General features: G+C 51.2%; 1 protein-coding gene across 1 annotated transcript in view; it reads left to right on the forward strand.

Annotated features, from left to right (window-relative positions):
* Nucleotides 1–412: 412 nt before the first annotated feature.
* Nucleotides 413–21,064, forward strand: part of MAP2K5 (mitogen-activated protein kinase kinase 5) — a 175,026-nt gene continuing 154,374 nt past the window's right edge. Inside the window, exons 1-5 of the mRNA XM_071568130.1 lie at nucleotides 413–613; nucleotides 8,680–8,728; nucleotides 10,049–10,116; nucleotides 15,623–15,692; nucleotides 20,267–20,307. Of these exons, the coding sequence (XP_071424231.1) occupies nucleotides 482–613; nucleotides 8,680–8,728; nucleotides 10,049–10,116; nucleotides 15,623–15,692; nucleotides 20,267–20,307 (360 nt within the window). The 5' untranslated portion in view covers nucleotides 413–481. The remainder of the gene's footprint in view (nucleotides 614–8,679; nucleotides 8,729–10,048; nucleotides 10,117–15,622; nucleotides 15,693–20,266; nucleotides 20,308–21,064) is intronic.

Consider the following 21,064-nt stretch of genomic DNA (forward strand, 5'->3'; position numbering starts at 1 on the left):
CAGCCCCAGGAACCCCCCAGGACCCCCCTCAGGAACCCCCCAGGACCCCCCCCAGGAGCCCCCCGGGGCCCCTCCCAGAAGCCCCCCGGGAGCAGCCCCAGGAACCCCCCAGGAGCCCCCCGGGACCCCCCCCCAGAAACACCCCGGGAGCAGCCCCAGGAACCCCCCGGCACCCCCTCAGGAGTCCCCCGGGAGCCGCCCCCGCTCCTCGCTGGGAATTGCGGCCCTCGGCGCTGCTTTCCCAGCGATCCCAGCCCTGCCCCGTCTGAGCCTCCGCCTCGGCTGTTCCACCACAAGGCCCAACAGCGGCCGAACTGCCCCGGAGCGCTCCCGGGGCCGCCTCCTCCGCAACACCTCCCCTTCCTCCCTTCCCCTTCCTCCTCCTCCTCCTGCTGCTCCCGGTGTGGTTCCGGGGCAGCGGCTCCTTCCTGCGGCGGAGGGAGCGGAGCGAGCCGGGCCGGGCCATGTGAGGGCGGGGGGGATGCTCTGGCTGCTCTGCGGCCCCGCCCGCGCCATGGACCGCCCGCTCGTCATCCGCATCCACATCCCCGACGGCGCCGCCGTCGACTGGACCGTGCACTCCGCGCCGCAGCTGCTCTTCAGGGACGTGCTGGTGAGTGCGGGCACACGGGGGTTTGGTTGTGCCCGCGCCGGGGAGTCTGCGTGGGCATGGCCGGGTGGGTGGGTGGCAACACCCGCGGTGCCCCCGCAGATGGTTCGGGGGGTGGCGAGGGAGCTCCGGGCAGGGGCGGGGGGCAGGAGCATCGGGGGATGGTTTGGGTTGGAGGCTCTTTAGAGGTTACCAGCTCAGCCCCTGCCGTGGGCAGAGTTCCACCATCGGGGTATCCTCAGCGTGGGCAGAGAGACACCATCGGGGCATCCCCTGCCTGGGCTTGGGCAGAGATCCACCATCGGGGCATCCTTGGCATGGGCAGAGATCCACCATCGGGGCATCCTGGGCGTGGGCAGAGATCCACCATCGGGGCATCCTGGGCGTGGGCAGAGAGACACCATCGGGGCATCCTTGGCATGGGCAGAGATCCACCATCGGGGCATCCTGGGCGTGGGCAGAGAGACACCATCGGGGCATCCCCCGCCTTGGCATGGGCAGAGAGGCACCATCGGGGCATTCTTGGCATGGGCAGAGATCCCACCATTGGGGCATCCTTGGCATGGGCAGAGAGGCACCATCGGGGCATCCTTGGCATGGGCAGAGATCCACCATCGGGGCATCCTGGGCATGGGCAGAGAGGCACCATCGGGGCATCCTTGGCATGGGCAGAGATCCACCATCGGGGCATCCTTGGCATGGGCAGAGATCCACCATTGGGGCATCCTCAGCATGGGCAGAGATCCACCATCGGGGCGTCCCCCGCCTCGGGGTGGGCAGGGCAGGGCTTTAGGGAGGTTTAAAAATTGGTGCCTTGGGAAGGAGCATCCCCTGCTCTCTGGGTTGGCATTGCCAGGCTGGCATTGCAGGGCTGGGGTTTGCTGTGTCTGCTCTGCCAACAGCACCAGCCTGGTTTTGTCTCCATCTGCACCCAAAGTGTGCCAGGACCTTCCCTTTCCTCAGAAAAGGGAGTGGGTGTTTGTCCCACTTAGTGGCTCTTCCTCACTGAGTGCTCAGCCCAAAGGAGTGCCCAGTCCTTGTGTGCAGGTCCCACTTTCTGCAGGATGCCCTTGGGGTTCCCCCACCACACCTCCTTGCTGGAGGCTCCTGTTTCTCCAAAGAAAATCTTCCCACACCTCTGACCACGTGCAGGTTTAATTTCTGCTTGTGTTATTAATACTGGAGAGAGATTGTGCAGGTGTCTTGCAATGTGTTGCATTTTCCTGAGAAGACTCACAGCTCTAAGGGGTGGATTTGGTGGGAAACACCTGATGTTGAGCCTGTAGAAGGTGGCAGAGAGAACTGGAGCAGGTGGCAGGTGTTCCTGGTTTCATTCTTCCTAATTTCCAGGACTTTCTGTAGATGGAGTTGAACTTTTGACAGATCAGGGAGGTTTTTGAGAGGGGCAGTTTCCCCTTGGTGGTTGCTCTGAGTTTCCTTTGGTTGCACAACAAACCTGGGATGACCCTTCAAGCAGAAGAGATGCAAATCTGAGTCTGGTTTAGTCCACACTCTTTGTTTCCTTTTTTTTTTGGCTTTGATTGGCCTATCCTGTGGCATTTCAGGATTATTGGAACTCTGGGGTTGGTTGTATTATTTGAAAATAAGTAGAGACATTGAGGTCAGTGTCAGCCAAACCTTCAGTAACCTCAAGTCATGTGGAAGTGAAGCCTCCTGAGAGCTGTGGCCACTCTGGAGTGTGAGAGAAGTGAAAGGATAAGGACAAAGGACATGTCAGGAAGTCACTGTTTGTCACTGGGTGTGTTTAGGGGGACAGTCCCATGGGGGATCTGCTGCAGGACCAGCATGACCAGGGACAGCAGAGGGGCTGTGGTACAACAGGGCACCCAGAGAGTTCTGCCAGCTGCCAGAAGGGCAGTGGGTGCTCAGTAGCCCTGGGTTTGCTCACACAAACCACCCTGCTCAAAGGCAGCACTGCAGGTGGCCTTGGCTGGCACAATTCTCACCCTGTTCTCCATCACTGTCCAGGTCACTGAGGAAAGAGGAGATTTCTGGTTCTTCTCCCTCCACACACAGTTGGTTGTTGCTTTGCAGTCATCCAACAGCTCTGCCTTTTAAAAATGTGGTTTTCCAGTCATAAGCAGGTTGAGTTTCCTGTCTCATGGCTCAGGTGGGAGTTGCTCCACTCAGTGTGTGATGGTGGAACCTGACAGGACATGGCTGGTTTTCTGAACACTCACAGTTTCTGAAATGAACTTGGAATGCATCTTGTTCCACCCCATGCCATGGCCAGGGACACCTCCCACCAGCCCAGGCTGCTCCAACCTGGCCTTGGGCACTGCCAGGGATGAGGCAGCCACAGCTTCTTTGGGCACCTGTGCCAGTGTTGTCCATCAGGTGACACCTGTGGTGCTGATGGTGGTTCCTGCACTGTTGGGCTGTGGCTCTGGTGGTGGTGGTGGGAGCAGGAGCTCTGTCCTGGCTGGAGCTGCTGGGTGTGAGTCAGGAGGTGGTGGCAGCAGGAGCTCTGTCCTGGCTGGAGCTGTTGGGGTGTCAGGAGGTGGTGGCAGCAGGAGCTCTGTCCTGGCTGGAGCTGTTGGGTGTGAGTCAGGAGGTGGTGGCAGCAGGAGCTCTGTCCTGGCTGGAGCTGTTGGATGTGAGTCAGGAGGTGGTGGGAGCAGTAGCTCTGTCCTGGCTGGAGCTGTTGAGGTGTCAGGAGGTGGTGATATTTCTCCCCATCAGTGGCACTCTGGGCTGAGGGCTGACTGCTGTTCTGACACTGCTCATCTGTGGTACCACCAGCCAATAATTGCCACTGTCTTGTCCTAAACCTTCCCTTGGGGACTGTAAAATCTTCAGACAGGAAGGAAGAAGTTTAATAAGGTCTGAACTGTCTCAGGGCTCTCATTTGTCTGATGGTGTTTCAGGAGGTGCCACATGCACTTGGTTTGTCTGGTACCCACAGAAACCAGCTGGAACGGGGCTCCATCCCCTGGAGAGGGGCAGATCCATCCCACCTGTGGCTGGGGAGGGGCCTGGGGTGTGGTGGGAGGGCAGGAATGGGGCTGACCCAACCTCCTGTTGGCCTGGTGGGATTCCACTCACCTGGAGGGCAGTTACAGATGGTTTGTGTGAGAGAACAATCAAAGAGGAGGTGGAGAACTCAGGTGTTCCTCCTACTGGGAGTTCCTGCATGGGGACAATCCAGCCAGGCCCCACTTGTTGTCTGTGTCTCCCTAAACTCAAGGCCCAGGAGTCCAAGGCACCCCCTTTTTCTCAGCTCCTGCTGTTTGGGGCACAGTCAAGCTGGGAATTATCCCTGTAGGGCTCCATCCCATTCCTTGTGCACAGGGGTTGGGTGGGAAGGATTGTCCTGCCTGGAACTGCAGAACCACCTTTGGAGCCAGTTCCAAAAGCAGTTGAACCCCCAGATCTCAGCCCTGGAGGGGCCTGGAGCTGGGGAAGCCCTGGATGAGCTGAGCAGTGAGGCTGCTCCTCTCCTAAGGTAGGGCCCATGGGCTGCTTGGTGTGCTGAGAGCCCCAGAAAATTATCTTGGAGAACAGCAGGGGTTTATTTTCTGGTTTTGTGGTGATTTTTGTTAATTTAGTATCCTAGAAATGCAAATGGCTTTGTGCATACAGGTGAGTGTGGCCTTGCAGCGTTTTAGGCTGGTGTGCAAGATGATTTCCATCTTCCTTTTTCAGAGAGCCTGTGGTGGGTCACCAGATGTCCTGTCCCTCTCCCAGTGCCCCCTGTCCCAGTGCCCCCTGTCCCAGTGCCCCCTGTCCCAGTGCCCCCTGTCCCAGTGCCCCCTGTCCCTCTCCCCTGCCCCCCCCCCCAGTGTGTGCCCTGCCCCCCTCTCCCCTGCCCCCCTCTCCCCTGCCCCCCTCTCCCCTGCCCCCCTCTCCCTTGCCCCCCTCTCCCCTGTCCCCCTCCCAGTGGGTGTCCTGTCCCTCTCTCAGTGCCCCCTGTCCCTCTCCCCTGTCCCCCCCTCCCAGTGTGTCCCCTGTTCCCCTCTCCCCTGTCCCCCTCCCGGTGGGTGTCCTGTCACTCTCCCAGTGTGCCCTGTTCCCCCCTCCCAGTGCCCTGTCCCCCCCTCCCTGGTGTGTGCCCTGTCCCCCCCCCGCCTCCCGGTGTGTGCCCTGTCTCCCCCCTCCCTCCCGGTGTGTGCCCTGTCTCCCCCCTCCCTCCCGGTGGGTGCCCCCTGTCCCCCCCTCCCTCCCGGTGGGTGCCCCCTGTCCCCCCCTCCCTCCCCGGTGGGTGCCCCCTGTCCCCCCCTCCCTCCCCGGTGGGTGCCCCCTGTCCCCCCCTCCCTCCCGGTGGGTGCCCCCTGTCCCCCCCTCCCTGGTGGGTGCCCTGTCCATGTCCCAGTGTGCCCTGTCCCCCCCTCCCTGGTGGGTGCCCTGTCCCCCCCTCCCAGTGTGCCCTGTCCCCCCCATGGAATGAGCTGTTTAAATGACACTTCCCTGAATTTTGAGCAGCTCCAGTTGTGCCTTTGGGAGGAGTTTTTCCTGCTCCTTGTCCGTGCCCAGGGATTCACTCCTGGCACCTGCAGGTGTGCCACCCATGGAGGCAGCCCTGTGTGCTTGCAATTAGGCATTTGCTTGATGACTTTCCTAACCTGGCTGCTCAGGGCTGTTCTTCACGGTGTCACTTTGAATCCTCTCTGTGTCCATCAGCTTTGCAGGCCCGTGGCCTCCCAGTAAATGGCTTTATTTTTGAGGCACCACTGAATGAATTACAATAAGCTCATTTTTTCCACGGGGCTGTCTCTGCTCATTTGTCCCATCCCTGGAGTGTTTGAGCCCTGGCTGTTAATTCTGGAGAACTCCATGTCCTGCTGCCATAAAACAGGTTGGAAGTGAACCAGGAGAGCTCTGCTTTCAATATTTACCCTGGGATTCCAGCAGAGCTTTCCCACCTGTGCTCCACAGCAATTCCAGAGGGCAGGGCTGATGGAATATCCTGATTTTCCTCCTCCTTCAGTTCTGGGAGCTAAACCAGGAGCTCTCCTGTGCTCCACAGCAATTCCAGAGGGTAGGACTGATGGAATATTCTGATTTTCCTCTTCCTTGTTGATGGTTTTCAGTTCTTGGAGCTAAACCAGGAGCTCTCCTGTGCTCCACAGCAATTCCAGAGAGTGGGTCTAATGGAACATCCTGATTTTCCTCCTCCTTGTTGGAGGTTTTCAGTTCTTGGAGCTAAACCAGGAGCTCTCCTGTGCTCCACAGCAATTCCAGAGGGCAGGGCTGATGGAATAACTTGATTTTCCTCCTCTTTGTTGGAGGTTTCCAGTTCTTGGAGCTAAACCAGGAGCTCTCCTGTGCTCCACAGCAATTCCAGAGGGCAGGGCTGATGGAACAACCTGATTTTCCTCCTCCTTGTTGGAGGTTTTCAGTTCTGGGAACTAAACAGGAGCTCTCGTTTGGCAGCAAAGCCTCCAAGTTGTGTTTTATTGTTCCTGCTCTGTGTTGTGATGGTGGAAAATCCCCCAGCAGGTGTAATCCATGGAAATTTGGGATAATCCCTTAAGTCTGGGTCACCCAGAGGGCTGTGCTGGTGGAGCCTGGACATCTCCTGGGGCTGCTGGAAACTCCTGGGTGGCACCACCAGGGGGGGATCCCCTCCCTCCCTCCCACTCCCTGCAAGGCTGGGTTGTCTCCCATACTTTGATTTAATAGAATTATTGCAAGCCAGCAAAGTCTTTGTGGCTGTTTGGAGGGTTTGCTTTTCAACTGTTTGTTTAGTGTAGGAGTTGTGTGTAATTCACTCACAGCCAAGACCTCTCAATATACAGAAATATTGTTCTAAAAGGGGCCAGGAAGGAGTGTAAGAATTTTTTCTCCCTCTCAGTGCTATCACAGCTTTGGGAGTCGTGGGGTTTTCAGGCTTTTGGGGCCACCAGAAGCCTCTCTGTGCTTACACAGCCCTTAAATCCGGGGTTTAAGATTTTAAATCCATTTCCTGGGAGCATCTGTGTGTCCATAGAACAGTTCACAGGTGGCTGAACTCCAACACAGTTCAAATGGGTTTGCTGAGGAATTGTTGATGTTTAAGTGAATGGATTTAGGAATAATTAGTTGGTACAGCAAAGCTTTGAATCGTGGGTGGCTTTTGACCCAGGACTGGGAGGGCTCTTAAACCTTTGCAAGTATTAAAATGGGAGAATTTTCGTTACCATGGCAATGTTTGGGAATTTTTTTTCCTCTTTTGCCTCCACAAATTTACAGTTCCATAATTAGGTGATGTGTTTTGTACATCTTGGGGATACAGTTAATAATTTAAATGGCTTATATTGAATTATTAAGGGTTGGACTTGTGGATCTGGGGGCTGGACTTGTGGATCTGGGGGCTGGACTTGTGGATCTGGGGGCTGGACTTGTGGATCTGGGGGCTGGACTTGTGGATCTGGGGGCTGGACTTGTGGATCTGGGGGCTGGACTTGTGGATCTGGGGGCTGGACTTGTGGATCTGGACCTGCTGCTCTGGGGGCTGGACCTGCTGCTCTGGGGGCTGGACCTGCTGCTCTCAGAGGTCTCTTCCAACCCAGTTGATTCTGTGATTTTAGGATGTAAAATGAAGAGACAACCCCAAGTTTTAGGATTATGATTTCCTCCAGTTAACTCTGTGGAAATCCTTTGGTTGCTTTTGTCTTGTGTTATTAATTGTGCCTCTTGAATGTTTGATTTCATGGGTTTAAGGGAAGAAGAGAAAACAGAAGTGGCAGGAGCACCCTGAGGTGCCCCCAGGGGATGTGCCATGAGAAATGCTGGAGTTGAGGGCCAAAAAATGGGGGAAAAACCCCCCAAACCTCTTTGTGGATCTGAGCTGAGGGACTCTGGAGTGGGTCATGCCATGATGGCTCATCTTGGTGCTTCCACTTCTTTGGGGGCTTTGAACCTCTTTGTCCCCCAGGATTTCACCCTGATTTTTTCCCCACTATTTGAATCCATCTGTGGATTTTGGAGCAGTTTAAATCCCAGTTAAGCCTGACAGAGGGTCCAAACTGTGCCTGGTGGGGCTGGGATGCTGCTCTGGGGCATCCCTGGGTGCTCCTGGAGGAGAAGCAGGAGAAACTCCCTCAAGTCTCCAGGCTTGGAATTCCTGGTGGGACTGAACCCCTGGGAGCTGTTTGTTCCCCTGAGCTGCAGGCAGGACCTGGGGCTGAGGCTGTTTGTGCCTGACCAGGTTGTTGGGAGTGGGAGAGGAGGAATCAGAGTGAAAAGAGGCTTTTTAAGGCAAAAAAATTGAGAAATAAACCTCTTCTTAGGACTGATACCCATGAGTTGGGTGGACAGTTTTTTGGAACCTGTGGACAAAGTCAGTTGTTTGCCAGACCCCACAGAGTTGGGTGCAGCTTTGATGGAGTTACTGGGGAAGAATCCAGTTTTCTGGAGTGGAGAGGAGGGAGAACAACCCCACCAATGATGCACCACAAAGAGTCAAGACCTCTGAGGTCATCAAGTCCAACTCTTGATCCAACCCTACTGTGATCACCAGCCCAGGGCACTCTGTGCCCTGGGCTGGTGATCACAGTGGGGTTGGATCAAGACATGGTGGATTCTCACTCAGAGCCACATCTGTAGAATCACAGAATGGATTGGGTTGGGAAAGACCTCCAAGATCAGCAAGTCCAACCCTTGGTCCAACCCTACTGTGATCACCAGCAGGGTTGGATCAAGACATGGTGGATTCTCACTCAGTGCCACATCCATAGAAGACCTGTGAGATCATCAAGTCCAACCCCACTGGGATCACTCTGGCACTCTGTGCCCTGGGCTGGTGATTACAGTGGGGTTGGATCAAGACAAGGTGGATTCTCACTCAGTGCCACATCCATAGAATCATAGAATGGATTGGGTTGGAAAAGACCTCCAAGATCAGCAAGTCCAACCCTTGGATCACCTACCGTGATCACCAGTGGGGTTGGATCAAGACATGGTGGATTCTCACTCAGCTGTGCCCCTTTGTCCTATTGCTGAAAGTTTCTCATCAGGGGAAGGGCTGAGGGGTTTGAACTCCTCTCCCTGCCCTGGGCAGAGATGACCATGGTTGTCTCTCCAGCCTTTCCCCACTGCTGTGTAACCAACCCCTCTCTCCATTGCAGGATGTCATCGGTCAAGTCCTACCTGATGCCACCACCACAGCCTTTGAGTGTAAGTGTGACCTGGGGAACCTTTGGCACCTGGCAGGGCTGGCATGGGCAGAGAAACCATCTCTGCCTTCCTCGTGTGCCGCAGTTGCTGCAGATTTGGGGTTGGGCCTAAACAAGGTGGTGGTTTATTATTTAATCCCATTCTGCTGCCTGTGGCTTTAATGAGCTGTGTGACCTCACTGTGCTCTGCCAGTTCTGGGGCTCCAATTAAATGAAAAGTATAAACTACCTGCAGGTCTGAGCTGAGCAGTTTAATCCTCTCAGTGAGAGCCTCAGTGCAGATTTAGCCTCATGTCTGTTCTTCAGACTCTTTATTCTTATTTTTGTGGGGATTGTCCTGTCTGGGGAGCTGCCAAAGGGACTCCAACCTTTGTGTGTCTCAGGGGATAAGACACTGAACTGGAGTTTTCTTCCAACTGCAGAAGGCTCCTGTTACTCCCTTTTATTTTTTTATGATATTTTTCCTTTTGTTTTCCTTTGGTAGGGAGGGAATGGGAGGAGCTGGAGGGGATTGAATGTTGTTTGGGTGACAGCAGGTCCAACACTGGGCCCTGCATTCTAATTCCTCCTCTTTTTAGAGCCTTGTGGATAATCCTTCTGTACATAAACACAGGAAATATTCTTTTATGCTCCTTCAAGTACTATTTATTTCTTTTTACCTTTCTCTTCATACATTTGTGTTTTCCTCTCCTAAACCTGAGATGAGGAGTTTTATTTTGTCCCCCCAACATTTCTCCTGCCCTGCATTTCCCCCAGGGCTCTCTCCAGGCTCCAGATCTGGGTGCCCAGAGCAGCTCTGGCTGCCCCATCCCTGGAAGTGTCCAAGGCCAGGTTGGAGCAGCCTGGGATAGTGGGAGGTGTCCCTGCCCATGGCAGGGGGTTGGAATGGGATGATCTTTCAGGTCCCTTCCAACCCAAACAATTCCACGATTCTGTGAATTACTGGGATTTAAAAAAACATCAATAAATTGGTTTCCCTCCCACTGAACCCCCCTGGTCTTGCTGCCACCCCCACCTTGGCCCTCCTGTGTGAGGTTCCTCCAGTTGGAGCACATGGAAGGGGCTCAACTTCTGGAGATGTTCTGGGGGTAAAAAAGAACCAGTGAGAGCAAAGTTTGGAGCACTTTGTGCCCCTTTTCAGCCACAATTGTGATCTTTGTTATCAAAGCCTGGAGCCCTCGTACATTGTCATTTCAGAGCAGCACATCCCTTGTGTCTTTGCCCTATACATTCCTCATTTTTATTTGCTTCTGCAAGCCCAGATAAAACCCTTAAATATTAAAATTCTCCCCACCCTTCTTGCCCTGTTGATGTGTTGCAGATGAGGATGAGGATGGGGACAGGATCACAGTCCGGAGTGACGAGGAGATGAAGGCCATGCTGTCCTATGTAGGTACAGGTGTTTAACACAGAAATCTCTTTTTCTTGGTGCCTTTTCCCCATGTCTCAGCATTCCCAGAGGCTGCACTTTGCCCTGGGCATCAGCCAGAGTTGAAATCCCTGCATTAAATGTGGGTGTTTAAAGAAACCCCATCACGGGAGATGCGTGGACGTGCTTGACTTTAAAAAAAAAACAAAAAAAAAAAGCCACTTGTGCACTTAGTGATCATATCATAAACATTAAGAATAATGCATCTTAATGACTTCTGCATTAGGTGTAGTGCAGGCTAAATGGACTATCAATTTCTGGTATTTTTTATGCAGTACTTAAAGTAACGGCTCATTAAAAATGAACCCCTGGGCTCGAAAAATTTTTCAAAATCTACTTTCATCTGGAGACTGTTCCCCCCTCCCTCCTGCCAGAGGAGCTTCCTTGTAGCTGCAGGCTCAGTATTCAGGGAGGATTTAAAGCTGGATTTTCTGGGCTTTAATGGCAGGTCTCTGTGGCTGTGTGTGCCTTGATATGCGTGGGGGGGTGGAAGATCTGTGGGGATACCTCGAAAGAGAAGATCTGTCTGCAGGTGTTGGTGGAAACCAAAGGAGCTCAATGTGGCTCCAGTTTGTCTTTCATGGTGCAGTTTAAGTGGGGAAAAAATCATTTAACTGTGGTTTTTTTTGGGATGGAATTGATAAGCAAGAAGGTGACCAAGGGGGGTTTTCTGTCTGAGCCAACTGGACTTGGAGGGACTTAAAAATCTTGTTTAACTTGGCACCTGCCAGGACCAGGTTTGGTGCCACCCAGAGGTGGGTTTGGTGGGACTTCATGGAATTGCAGAATGGACCTTAAAGCCCATCCCCATCCCACCCACTGCCATGGGCAGGGACACCTCCCACCAGCCCAGGGTGCTCCAACCTGGCCTTGGACACTCCCAGGGATGGGGCAGCCACAGCTTCTCTGCCCAACCTGTGCCAGGGCCTGCCCACCCTCCCAGCCAGGAATTCCTTCCCAATATCCCACCTATCCCTGCCCTCTGGCACTGGGAAGCCATTCCCTGTGTCCTGTCCCTCCATGCCTTGTCCCCAGTCCCTCTCCAGCTCTCCTGGAGCCCCTTCAGATACTGGAAGGGGCTCTCAGGTCTCTCTGGATCCTTCTCTTCTCCAGGTGACCCCCCCCAGCTCTCCCAGCCTGGCTCCAAAGGGGCTCCAACCCTGGAGCATCTCCATGGTCTCCTTTGTGCTCTCTCCAGCAGCTCCATGTCCTCCTGCTCTTGGACCCCAGAGCTGGACACAGGAGATCCCTGGTGGTCCTTCCCCTCTAGAATTCCTTGTGTTTCTCCATGGGCTCCCAGAGCTGGACACAGGAGATCCCTGGTGGTCCTTCCCCTCTAGAATTCCTTGTGTTTCTCCATTGAATCCCAGAGGTGGACACAGGAGATCCCTGGTGGTCCTTCCCTCTAGAATTCCTTGTGTTTCTCCATTGGACCCCAGAGCTGGACACAGGAGATCCCTGGTGGTCCTTCCCCTCTAGAATTCCTTGTGTTTCTTTATTGGACCCCAGAGCTGGACACAGGAGATCCCTGGGGGTCCTTCCCTCTAGAATTCCTTATGTTTCTCCATGAGACCCCAGAGCTGGACACAGGAGATCCCTGGGGGTCCTTCCCTCTAGAATTCCTTGTGTTTCTCCATTGGACACAGGAGATCCCTGGGAGTCCTTCCCTCTAGAATTCCTTGTGTTTCTCCATTGGACACAGGAGATCCCTGGTGGTCCTTCCCTCTAGAATTCCTTGTGTTTCTTTATTGGACCCCAGAACTGGACACAGGAGATCCCTGGGGGTCCTTCCCCTTTAGAATTCCTTGTTTTTCTCCATGGGACCCCAGAGCTGGACACAGGAGATCCCTGGTGGTCCTTCCCTCTGGAATTCCTCGTGTTTCTCTGTTTTCCCTATAAAATCTCAGCCATTTTTGCTGCACAACTTGAGTTTTCCTGGCACACTCTCCAGATTGATCATGCCTTGGTCAGGTCATTTTTTTGCTATGCTTCCAAGCTCCCTGTTCAAGTTTCAGTACATTAGAGTTATGATTGCTCAACTCTCTGCTTTCCCTCAGAAATTATGGGATGGCTGTAAATGACTTCTTTCTGCTTCAGCAGCTTTTCTTCTCTGCAAATTTCCCTCTTTGGTTTCAAACTGGTTTTTTATTTTCAGTGTTGCACTGATGGTTTCACTTCCTCCCTTCCTTTGGCTTCGTTTTGGGATCATTCACACACATCCACATTTTGGATGTGTTTTTCCAGGCAGACAAATGGGCTTAGCCCAGAAAATGAAATGGATCTCTTGTAATCTTGGGAGAAATGTAGTTGGGAGGAAAAATGCTCATTTTGGGGTATTTTGAGGCCTGCAGCAAACACAGGGAGGGTTGGACAGCTGGGGGAATATTTCTGGGTATTTTGGTTGGCTCCAAGATGGAATTGTTGTCTGTCAGTTTAAAGACAAAACCCCCAATTCCCTGAGATCCCAGATCCCTTCCATGCCACTCCAGCTGGGTAAAGCTTTGGAATGATGGCCAAGCTCTTCTCTTTGGGTTCCTTAGCTTGGCAGGGAGTCCTTTCAGGCAGCTCTGGAGCTCTTGTGGAGGTGCTTTGCATTAGGCAGATGTGGGGGGTGGCCAATTAAAGTGATTTCTGGGCTGCCCTGCATTAATTACAGCCAGCCCTGGCTGCTCTCAGCCCCCTTGTCTTGTAGCTCTATAAAAAGGCAGTAATTTTTTTGACAGCCACTGATTGGAAAGTTGCTTGCAGCTTTCTCAGAGCAAGGGGGAACATGCTCTGGATCAATAACTGGCAAATTTCCCATTAAAAAGAATACCTGAACACTGTTCCAAATAGCCACTGGCATCTTAATTTGCCATGGAAACCTCCAGTGCTGTGTGTGGAGGACAAGTCATTTGCAGACAATTTTTCCAGACTACTTGTTAACAGTTATTGCTGTCCCAAAAGGTTGACAGCTTTACATGATTGATATTTCATTTACTTGTCATCACTGGTGAGTAATGGAGAGGGCCGTGGCTTTTTCTCTCTCTCCCCTTCTCTATTATATATTTTTTTTTGGGTAGGAAATAGTCTCATGTATGTTTATTTTAGTTTATTATTCCAGAGAGTATGTCATGTGTGTTGGGCCTGGGTGTGGAGGTGTTTTCAGGTCACAGAATGCCACTAATAAATGGGAATTAAAAGGCTGGTTTGCATTAAGCACTTTTGGCCCCTGGTGGAGCAGGAGGTTCTTTCTGAGCTCCAGAGTTTGTGGGAACACATTTTCATGGAGGGGTCTGAGGACATGGGGGAGGATTTGACAAGTTATTCAATAAGAAATAAGTTTGGGGGGTAGTTCTGACTCCTGGAAAAGCTCTTGAGCATCTCACAAGGGTGAGGAGTTCACAAACTTTCATTATTTTGAAGTTGCATAAATAAAAATTCATGTTTTATGGGAAACCACCAGTGTGAGGGAAACACCTGAGTTTGATCCCAGGAGAGCAGGAATTTCTGTCCTTGTTGCCACCCATCCTTGCCAGTTTGGGTGGCATCCCCCAGGGCTGGTGGGAGGCACAGGACCCATCCTTGCCAGTTTGGGTGGCATCCCCAGGGCTGGTGAGAGGCACAGCACCCATCCTTGCCAGTTTGGGTGGCATCCCCCAGGTGAGAGGCACAGGACCCATCCTTGCCAGTTTGGGTGGCACCCCCAGGGCTGGTGAGAGGCACAGCACCCATCCTTGCCAGTTTGGGTGGCATCCCCAGGGCTGGTGAGAGGCACAGCACCCATCCTTGCCAGTTTGGGTGGCATCCCACAGAGCTGGTGAGAGGCACAGGACCCATCCTTGCCAGTTTGGGTGGCACCCCCAGGGCTGGTGAGAGGCACAGGACTCATCCTTGCCAGTTTGGGTGGCACCCCCAGGGCTGGTGAGAGGCACAGCACCCATCCTTGCCAGTTTGGGTGGCACCCCCAGGGCTGGTGGGAGGCACAGCCTGAGTTCTGAGCGTGGTGAGAACTGGGATGAAAGCAGAGGAGCCACAGGGGTTGGTGCCATGGAGAGCTGGCCCAGAGGCAGCAGCTTTGCCTCCCAGGTGGGCAGGGAGTGCAAGAGGAACCTTCTTTGTGATGTGCTTTCAGGATTGCTCTGCTGGGCAGAGGTGGGGGGGTTGGAGGCTGGGAATTCCCTGCCAGGGGTGGCTCCTGCCCTGGCATGGGCTGGGGTTGAGGCTCAGTGTCCTGGCTGGGGAGGGACAGTGGGAAAAGGCTGATGGAAATTTCAGTTTGCTTCATCCAAAGGTTTCTTTCACTGTTTAATTCCACTCCTCACCCTTGTGCCACCTCTCAGGCTCCCTCATCCCACAGTGCAGGTTTTCTGTCTCCACTGAATCCCAGAATGGTTTGGGTTGGGAGGGACCTTAGAGGTCATCCCACCCCACCCCTGCCATGGGCAGGGACACCTCCCACCAGCCCAGGGTGCTCCAACCTGGCTTTGGGCACTCCCAGGGATGGGGCAGCCACAGCTTCTCTGCCCAACCTGTGCCAGGGCCTGCCCACCATCCCAGCCAGGAATTCCTTCCCAATATCCCATCTATCCCTGCCCCCTGGCAGTGGGAAGCCATTCCCTGTGTCCTGTCCCTCCATGCCTTGTCCCCAGTCCCTCTCCAGCTCTCCTGGAGCCCCTTTGTGCACTGCAAGGGGCTCTCAGGTGTCCCTGGATCCTTCTCTTCTCCAGGTGACCCCCCCCAGCTCTCCCAGCCTGGCTGCAGCTCTGGAACATCTCCATGGCTCAAGTATCTCCTTGGGTGTTGATGTTCTCAGACCCTTTTCCATCCCTTGTTACCCACTCTAGGCCTTTCTTCATCAGCAAACCTTCCCCAGATCCTTCCCATTCTCAGATCCCTCCCATTCCCAGATCCCTCCCAGGGGTTCCTGTGGAGCCCAAGGTGTCAGGATGTGCTGCTGTGACCTCCTGGTGGCACTTTGTGTCCCCTCTGTGCCCTGAACCTGCACCACGAGGGCACACAGGTGGCATCTGTGCCTGTGTGGGATGGGCCCCAACTGCCCTGGTGGTGCTTCACCCTTGCCAGGTCTTGGATAGTTTCTGTATTCCTTTGGAATTTGGGAGTTTTCCCCATGGCCCAGCTCTGACCACATTTACAGCATCTCTTTGTTGCCATGTTTGGGTTTCTTGGTTCTCTGCTGTGTCTGCTGGAAATGTTTCCTTTGCTCCCTCTGAAGGATTCCCAGGTTTCAGGTGAGCCGGGACCTTCTCCAGCTGATTCAGGAACAGATCCCTGTGCTGGGAAACCCTTGGTTCAATTCCTCTGTCCCCTTCCTGTGGAGCTCCACAGATGGAGAGAAACCACCTAAAGGCTGTTTTGTCCCCTGGCAATTAAAAAATCAATAAAAATACACGGAATTAAGTAATCCAGCAGTGCTTTTGGAGCTCCTGCCTCCCTGAATGCTCTCCCTGTTCCCTCTCTTTGCAGTATTACTCCACTGTGATGGAGCAGCAGGTCAATGGGCAGCTGGTGGAGCCTCTGCAGATCTACCCAAGAGGTAAAGCTCAACAGCCACAGGATGTGGTGGGGAAACACTTCACTGGTGGGTTTGGGGGAGGTTGAAATGGGGGAGGTTGAAATGCACACACTTCTATCAAAATTCTTCAATTTGGATAGAAGAATTCATTGTTGTGGGGGTGCAGAGAGGAGCACATTCATTGCATCTAAAATAGCTGATTTCCTGGAGTAAATTAGACTAACGAGGTTCCCTCTGCACAGTCCATGTTAGAGCACATTGAGCAGCTCACAGGTGAGGGCTCTGCATGTGCTCAAAGCAGGTGAATAACTGGAGCTGGATGAAAACTGGGCTTTTTTTAATCTCTTAATCTCATTAATCAGCCTGACAGAGCTGGGGGGTGTCACTGTCACTGCTCACCTGGCAAACAGGAGAGTGTCTGTCCCAGGAGCCCCTTCCTGACACATTTCCCTTGGCTTTGGGCACTCAGCAGCAGCACCAACATGTTCACAAGGACTTTATTAGTCCTCCTGAACAGGCAGGATGGAATCAATGCTGGGACTGAGGCAATTCAAAAATAGGTCATCTCCAACCTGAGCAAAAACCTGTGGGCAGCTCATGAGGGTTTTTGGGAATGAGCTCATTTTGTGGTTAAAATAAACACCCCACAATGCCCCTGATCCACTCAGATCTCAGCAGCCAAGTTGGAATCTCTGCCTCTTAATTGAGGAAACTGAGAAGCTTGAAATTCTCCAAGTAAATCTCCCAGCAATAAATTAATTGAAATAATTAAAAATGAAACTCTTCTCACTTAACTGATATTACACAAATAATCATACCATGAGTCTCCCAATTAAACATTCTACACTTCCATTACTTACAACTCTCTGAAGTTTGAATTGGGCAATTAAGCAAGAGGCTCCTCAAACACGTGCTAATGAGGTCTCCAAAGGGGCTTCCTGGCAGTGCAGTGGGAGCCTCTGGAAAAGAGGTGGGAATTTAAGGGCAGTGCAGACAATTGGGGTTTGTGGTTCAGGATCTGGAGAGGAGATTCCCAGATGTTGGAGCTGCAGGAGTCCAGAGCCACCAGCAGTGAGATGAGTCCTCCTGAGAGCAGTGCCAGGGCAGCTGTGAGAGGGGGGGCATCTCCTGCCTCTTCCCAGGCAAAGATTGTGGAATCCTGGACTGGTTTGAGTTGGAAGGGACCTTAATGACCATCCAGTGCCACCCCTGCCATGGGCAGGAACACCTCCCACCAGCCCAGGGTGCTCCAACCTGGCCTTGGACACTCCTAGGGATGGGGCAGCCACAGCTTCTCTGGGCACCTGTGCCAGGGCCTGCCCACCCTCCCAGCCAGGAATTCCTTCCCAATATCCCACCTATCCCTGCCCTCTGGCAGTGGGAAGCCATTCCCTGTGTCCTGTCCCTCCATCCCTTGTCCCTCTCCAGCTCTTGGAGCTCCTTTGGGCACTGGGAGGGGCTCTCAGGTCTCCCTGGGGCTTCTCTTGTGACTCAGAATCTGGTGCAGTGCCTGGTCCTTGTGGGCTGGGAATCCTTGGAATTGCAGGACAGTGAGATGTGCTTTCCTTTGTTACAGGAGGTGCTGGCACAGCTTTGGCTTTAAAGGGTCTTCTTGTGATTCCAAATCAGGTTTAACCTTTAGATCCTCCTTTTGGGTCTTTCCTGAAGAACCAGCTGTAGATTCCTCTTCCTGCTGCTTTTCCTGCTTGCTTTAGGTGCAAGGATAGTGCTCTGTGATGCCCAGCTTGGGAATGTGCCCCCCACAAGCTCCCTGTGCCCACTGTGGGTATTCCCTCATTTCCACTTCCCTGGATTCCCTGGGAACTCAGTTCCACCTTTCCAAGTGCCCTTCCTGAGCTATCTTTCCCCTCTGGGTTGGAGCTGGAAAGCCCATCCCATCCCTGAGTTCTGCTCCTCCTCTCAAATACTGAACCAAATGTCTTTTCCTGCTTTTTTTATTTCCCCATCTCCTTGTCCTGCCTGTCTGATGAACATCCCAAATGTTGGTGGCACAACCACTTTTCTCCCTGCCCTTTTTGGCCACATCTCTCCATGAAAACCCATCAGGAACGTGCAGCTTTTCTGCCTCTAATTTAAATTTCTCCCTTTTAGGAGCTTTTCTTTGCAAGTCCTTTGAATGCTTTTCCCTTTCTGCCCCTTTTTCCTTCTGAGGAAACCTCCAGGCAGCTCCCAAAAACTTAAAAATCCTTAAAAAAAATCCTTAAAAACTTAAAAATCCTTAAAAATCCTCCCCATGTGCCATCCTGTGTTCCCCAGGCTGTGCTTTACTCATATCATAATATAAAGGTCTTTAAGGGGGAAAATTGGTATTTTATATATGTATTTTTAATAAGTACATGGTTGCTGTTTAGGTAATGAGGCAGAATTCTTTTTTTATGTTGAAAACTTGTATATGTATTATAAAATATTTTAAATATTTTATATATATATCTGTGGGATGTACAGAAACAAGAGTGTGTGTACACACACAAATCTATATAGAGATAGAACTCCCCTATGTGACATATTTATATATCTATATATAGAGATATATCCCCTATGTGACATATTTATATATCTATATATAGAGATATATCCCCTATGTGAGTTATATACACCCCTACAAGCTGAATAGCCCATTCCAATATATATAATAACACCATTATTCTTTTAATACCTTGTTCAAATCATTCATTTTAACCTACTGGACATATACTGCTTACATATAATTTATTCTTTTCTGATTCTTTCTGTAATGCCCAAAGTACCAGAATATTTTCTGCTCTTCAAGATGCACTTTCTGATTTTTTTTTTTGGTGATGCCCAGACCACCAGGTTATTTCCCCCTCTTTAAGATGCACGTGGTAATTAGTGCTGCCATCCCAGGCTCTAAGTGATGTGTTTAATAACTCTCATCTGGCTCCTTGTGCCTAATAAATAGTTGGATTTGCTGCTGTCCCAGTGGCACGTGCAGCAGGGACAGAGAAAAATCCAACTGCAGCCAATCCATCAGCACTGACAGCCCCTGAACATCCCATCTGGGGGGCACTGGGTGGGAAAGGTCTGGAAAAATGGGCAACTGGGACCCTCAGGTGGAGCTTCCTGGAGCAAATGGGGCGCTGGAACCCTGAGATGGGAAATGTCTGGTCCAAGTGGGGGCACTGGGACTCTCAGATGGGAAATGTCTGGTTCAAGTGGGGCACTGGGACTCTCAGATGGGAAAGGTCTGGAGCAAATGGGGCACTGGGACCCTCAGGTGGGAAATGTTTGGACCAAACGGGGCACTGGGACTCTTAGATGGGAAATGTCTGGTCCAAGTGGGGGCACTGGGACTCTCAGATGGGAAAGGTCTGGACCAAATGGGGCACTGGGACCCTCAGATTGGACATGTCTGCCCATTTGGGGGGCACTGGAACCCTCAGATGGGGAATGTTTGGACCAAATGGGGCACTGGGACCCTCAGGTGGGAAATGTTTGGACCAAATGGGGCACTGGAACCCTCAGGTGGAAAATGTCTGGAAAAAATGGGACTCTGGAACCCCCATATGGGAAATGTCTGGACCAAATGGGGCACTGGAACCCCCATATGGGAAATGTCTGGAAAAAATGGGGCACTGGGATCCTCAGATGGGAAATGTCTGGACCAAATGGGGCACTGGAACCCTCAGGTGGAAAATGTCTGGAAAATATGGGGCACTGGGATCCTCAGATGGGAAATAATCTGGAAAAAATGGGACTCTGGAACCCCCATATGGGAAATGTCTGCCCATTTGGGGGGCACTGGGACCCTCAGGTGGGGAATGTCTGGAAAAAATGGGACTCTGGAACCCCCATATGGGAAATGTCTGGACCAAATGGGGCACTGGGACCCCCATATGGGAAATGTCTGGACCAAATGGGGCACTGGAACCCTCAGGTGGAAAATGTCTGGACCAAATGGGCCACTGGAACCCTCAGATGGAGCTTCCTGGACCTTTGTGGGACCAAAGCCCATCCCTGAGTGAGGATCCAGGAGATGCTCCAGGACAATCCTCCTCCTCTTGGGGCAGCACATCCCTCCAAGCCCAGCCAGAGTTCCAGGGTGCCACATTTGGGCACGTGTGCCCAAAATTGGGGTGTTTTCTATTCTCTGCCCACTTTTGGAGGCTCCTGCTGTGACCCCCGATGTGTTTTTGCACATTTAAAGCAAAGTGCAGGTGCCAATGTGAGCAATTCCAGCTGATTCCCTTCAAATCCATCCTGCAGATATCCCTGTTAAATGCCAGGGGAAAAAAACCAAACTTGAATATTTACCAGGTTCTTTACCTGCAAACAAAGCTCTGCCCAGCCAAGTCCTCTGGATTTTTGGGGTGTTTGAAGCAGAAATTAGAATTTCTCTTGTGTGGTGTCTTTGCAATCCTCACTCCTGCAGGTTCCAACTCCTGCCTGGTAATTCCCACCCTGGGCCTTGCCAGGCACTTCTCAATCATTTCTCTCTGCTAATTTTGGTGTCACCCTCATTTCTTTGGAGGGAAAAAAAAAAAGAAAAGATTCATTTTGAGCAAATTTGTAAGTGGCCCTGATGTGTTCTCCAATTGAGCCAATTACTGTTGCAGCCTGCAAACCTCCCGGGAAAAGGAACATCCATGGCCTCAAGGTAGGAATTTCAATAATTGTTGCAGCAAACTTAGATGGATTTGCAATGCTCTGTTCCACTTATTGAAATGTCACAGGGAACGGGGCTCCTTCCGCTCCCACCGGCTCAGGGGCTTGCTCTGAGATGGATGGAATGTTATTAATTGTTTCTTCTTTTTTGGTGAGGGTGGGAGAAGGATCTGGCTGCTGTTTGTTGTGTTCTCCACATGTGTGTGTGTGTGTGTGTATAAATATATATATAAATATATATATACATACATATGTGTATATAGATAGTGTATGAGTATATAGAAAAATATTTTATATATAAATGAATATATTAAATATAATAAATATATATAAAGACTACAATAAATATATGAAATAAATATAATAAATATATAATTATATAGAAAGAAGACAATAAATAATGAAATAAATATAATAAATATATATTTATATATAAAGAAGACAATAAATATATGAAACAAATATAATAAATATATAATTATATATAAAGAAGACAATAAATAATGAAATAAATATAATAAATATATATTTATATATAAAGACTACAATAAATAGATGAAATAAATATAATAAATATATATTTATATATAAAGAATACAAGAAATAGATGAAATAAATATAATAAATATATATTTATATATAAAGACTACAATAAATAATGAAATAAATATAATAAATATATATTTATATATAAAGACTACAATAAATAATGAAATAAATATAATAAATATATATTTATATATAAAGAC

The sequence above is a fragment of the Pithys albifrons genome, chromosome 13 (genome assembly GCF_047495875.1).
Source record: "Pithys albifrons albifrons isolate INPA30051 chromosome 13, PitAlb_v1, whole genome shotgun sequence".
Classification (NCBI taxonomy): Eukaryota; Metazoa; Chordata; class Aves; order Passeriformes; family Thamnophilidae; genus Pithys; species Pithys albifrons.